We start from the raw sequence: 4,013 nt of genomic DNA, 5'->3' as shown, positions 1-4,013 counted from the left end.
AAGTAATAACAAGAAACGCCAACTTGCCTGAATATTAAGAAAAATAACAAAAGTGCTTCTATAAGAAATTTATGAAAAACACTCTGATAGTGAAAGAAACACATTTATTTTAGGTACAACATAACCTTAGAGGCTTATTTAAGCCTTTAGCTTTACTTTCTAACTTTTCAATTAGCTTTTTACTTTTTTTCTTGACTTGTTATTCTTTTTCCAACTTAATTTACAGTAGGTAATATATCATTCAAGGGCTCATCTAATTGGTCAAATGCCAAAATAAAATGTACAGCCATGTAGCAGTATCTTTGCTGAATGTAGATCTTGCGCTTTTAGATCTCACTTAGGAACGAAGGGGGGCTCCATTTCTAGGGAGTATGCAAGTTATCAAAAACGGTAACTTGCCCAATAAAGGGTTAAGTCTGTAGAGAAGGTAATTCCAACTATTTAACACTCCCAGACTAAAGATGTTACTACAAAGCATTGTAGTAACAGCTTCAGTGAAACACTGACAGTTTAAATATTAAGAAATATTTTACAAAGGCCTACTTTTGTTAAATATTACTGCTTTGTAAAATGTAAAGAGATAAAGAGATATTTTCTCTTTAACTTGCATTATGAAGAAGGTTAGCTCAACCAGTGAACTCTTAGGACAGCTGATACACTGACTTTTAATCATATGAAATATTGCTTTTAGTACTATAGAGATTTTTCTTTATGAATTATTGGCGGTTTTCTCCCAATCTGAGAGAAAAAAAAAATTCTTTAAAGGAGTAGCTACCATTTTATGACATTGCTGTCAAGCACCACTGATGGCGATTCGGCCCTTTATGAAAAACACGGTATTTCATGAAAAACACATTTTCATGAAATACCTAATAACAGAAAAGTTGCTGTCACTGTAAAGAATAGGAGCTAAAAGAGCCACTGTGTCTCAACTTTGAGCAGAAATGAGAAATTAGCTTTCTTCACATCACTGCTCATTAATCAGGGAAAGGGTGTTTTTTGTTGTGCAAGCGCAGCGCACCCAAGGTAGGTGCTTCATGGAGAGTTAACACTTTTCTACAAAAGATGTTTATGGCCCCTTATTTTTCCAGCGTAAGATGCTGCTGTTCAGAGAGCAGAGATTCTGAACATTTCTCAGAGACGCATTTATAGAGTGAAATGTTGGGCATGATTTTGATAAAGTAATAGCATAAGTGCTCAAAAGAGGAATTTTGCATGATATAGGCCTTTGATGTGTAACTAAACCCATGGTAAAATCATAATCCATCCCCCAAATAATTTTTAAAAATTTCACCAAAGTGGGAAATACCATGAGAGACATTATATTATTCCGATTGCCCAGTTTCAACTTCAGAGGTAAATCAAAGATCAAAGATTATTTTAGGCCAAAATTTTCAGAAAAAACGAACTTTATACAAAAATGTCAAGATTTGCACACTAACTTGTGCCCCAAAGATCCAATTTATACAGTTTATCTCCAAAAATCCTTGTGGGAAACCAATGCTGATGCTCAGAACCATCGATGTGTCTGGACCTACTATAACTCTGAAGTCAACCAGCTCCTGATCCACGTATAGGTGGAAAATAGAAGACCAGAGAGCATCAGTTTGGGCACCAGGTGATGGCTCTAAATGAGGCAACAAGCCTAAATGGCTATGACTACTACCTCTTCACTGGATCTTTTCCTGTAGCAAACCAGCAGTGTAGGTCATAAATGGAGGGAGGAGTGAGGTGATATGACCCCTACTTGTTTTACAAACCACTATATCATCCCTTGGAGTTAGTGAAACTCAATGGTAGAAATTGACACAGATAACATAAGGTTTCTTGGCCAGGGAGATTATATCAGAGGACTTCAGGCCGTATAGAACAGGTTAAATATCCCTTAGTCTGATAGTAATGGAAGGCTACACATGTGATATAGATGCATACAGATCTAGCCTCTTTGTATTACAAATGATTGTATCCTTTATTAATCATTTTTCATGGACTGGGCTCCAAATTAGACATTATAACCATTGAAAAACTAATGGTGCTGTATTCAAAAGGAAATAGAAATATGGAAAGAGGTGTTGTTAAATCCCTTAGTTGTTGCTGGTGATACCTAAAATAGTCTAAATGAGACACAAAAAGTAATCTCAAAGGACAGTATCCTACTTAAACGATGATCACTTACAAAGGAAATGTACATTATTCAGTTACTATTATTTCAATGTTTTTTTTTTACTATTAAAATTTATACATTTTGCTGACAACGTTGTGTTTAGAGATTGAACCATAACTTATTTATTTTTTTATTTTAAAAATATTAATTCCATAAAATAAAAAGCAAGGGATCAAGCTTGATGGCGATCAGTGTCTATGTTAACTCAGAGCAACACAAGGTGGACTTAATGTATAGAGCATAATGCATTTAAGCAGGGAACATGTTTCAACTGAAATAAGCAGGACAATATCCCTCTGTGTGTAAAAAATCTATACAATTTGTTTTCCTTTGAGGCAAATTACTAAGAGTAAATTAACTTTAACATTAACATTAATCGAGTTTGCCAAGTAAAAGAATGTTTCTAAAATAAACACCTAAAAAAAACAACCCTCGCAAAGAAACCCCCCCAGAAGTCCCGCACAACCCACTTCCAGCGCCCTCATTCTGAATGAAAAGACCCATTCTGCTGTACATGACAGCGCAGTCCTGTAACCGAAAACCCGCCTCTTCAAATTTCTAACCAATGAAATAAGCCCATTTAGAAGTTTTGTCTAATGAACGAAGAGTGCTCCTAAAGCAGTAACCAATCGTTTTACAGTGCTCTACCTCTTATCCAATCAACTACGAGGCCGCCTGCACAGAGGGGTGGGCGCGAGAATCGGCGGGATGGACAAAAATTATAACGCCGCACAAGTTACAGACGGAGAGGAGACGCTGCTAGGAACATATCAGAAAGGTAGCTAGGAAAGTCAGTTAGTTCCTCTGAATAAATATTAGCTCTTCGTGTCGTGACATCGCATTTGAAGAGACACGAGCCGTAGGACGATCAAAAGACGTTTGTTATTTTTTTTTTTAAGTTGGAACAATGTTATCAAATAACGGTTGTTTGTAAATATGTTGTAACCCTGCTTCCACCTAGCTCTTGCTGGTTAGCCGCACTCTACTAACTGAATGCACCGGCCTCTGACAGATGACTAACAACGGTTTCTATGGATAGACGATTATTAATGCGAGATTTTAGAGCGTTGCCAAACACAGGTTCGTCTTCGAAGAGGTTCAACCGTCCCAACGGCTGCAATGGACAACGCCAAAACACTCAGGTAGGTGCCTTCGGTTTCAATAATAGAGCGCTGTCACCATCAGGCTCGGTCATTTTCCTGTAAGAGGGCGTCAATTTAGAAAACAACACAGCTGCACCTGCGCATGGAAGTAGGTTACAATAAACCATGGCTAAAGTAAATAGCAAAAATAGATATGTTTAATGAACAACCCTCCATAGAATATGGAAAATGGTTAAGTTGACAAACAAACATCGAATTAAAAGCTGAAATAATGGCAGCAATCCAAATTAAAAAGACAAAATATTTAATTACACGACCTTAACAATGCGAAAAGTACTTAGACTTAGACTCAAATTTATTTATCCCTTTTAATTACTCCTTCAGGGAAATTCTGGTTCCAGTAGCTTATACAGAGTACAAAGAGTTAAAGTAAGATGCCATTAAAGATAAAAATACAAAAGACAATATAAAAGAGTGTTTATAGTAGACAAAAGCATTAAAAAAAGAAAAAAAAAGGCTGTAATGTCCTGGAATATTTTTCCTTTAGATGTAAAAATATCTGCACAGTAGGGAGCTAGGGGAAGGCTATATAGTTGTTGACTTGGATTATTGCACTTGTACAACAGTCCTTAGAACATAAGTAGACAGTAACAACTACACAGTAATGTGTAATGAGGCTCTGCTAGTGTGAACGAGCATTAGTAACAGCTATATAATAAGGCTGGGGCTCCAAGGGCATTTTTAAG

The 4,013-nt window shown here is 36.4% G+C and overlaps 1 protein-coding gene across 3 annotated transcripts in view; it reads left to right on the top strand.

The window, feature by feature from the left end:
* Positions 1 to 2,913: 2,913 nt before the first annotated feature.
* mybl1 (v-myb avian myeloblastosis viral oncogene homolog-like 1) overlaps positions 2,914 to 4,013 on the top strand; it is an 18,493-nt gene continuing 17,393 nt past the window's right edge. For all 3 annotated transcript variants that reach the window (XM_015384399.1, XM_015384398.1, XM_015384397.1), the window contains exon 1: positions 2,914 to 3,306. In XM_015384399.1, coding sequence (XP_015239885.1) covers positions 3,284 to 3,306 — 23 coding nt within the window. In that variant the 5' untranslated portion in view covers positions 2,914 to 3,283. The remainder of the gene's footprint in view (positions 3,307 to 4,013) is intronic.

Source organism: Cyprinodon variegatus, unplaced genomic scaffold, assembly GCF_000732505.1.
Source record: "Cyprinodon variegatus isolate N-32 unplaced genomic scaffold, C_variegatus-1.0 Scaffold311, whole genome shotgun sequence".
Classification (NCBI taxonomy): domain Eukaryota; kingdom Metazoa; phylum Chordata; class Actinopteri; order Cyprinodontiformes; family Cyprinodontidae; genus Cyprinodon; species Cyprinodon variegatus.
Note: the sequence above shows the minus strand (reverse complement) of the source record. Positions and strands in the feature narration are given on the sequence as shown.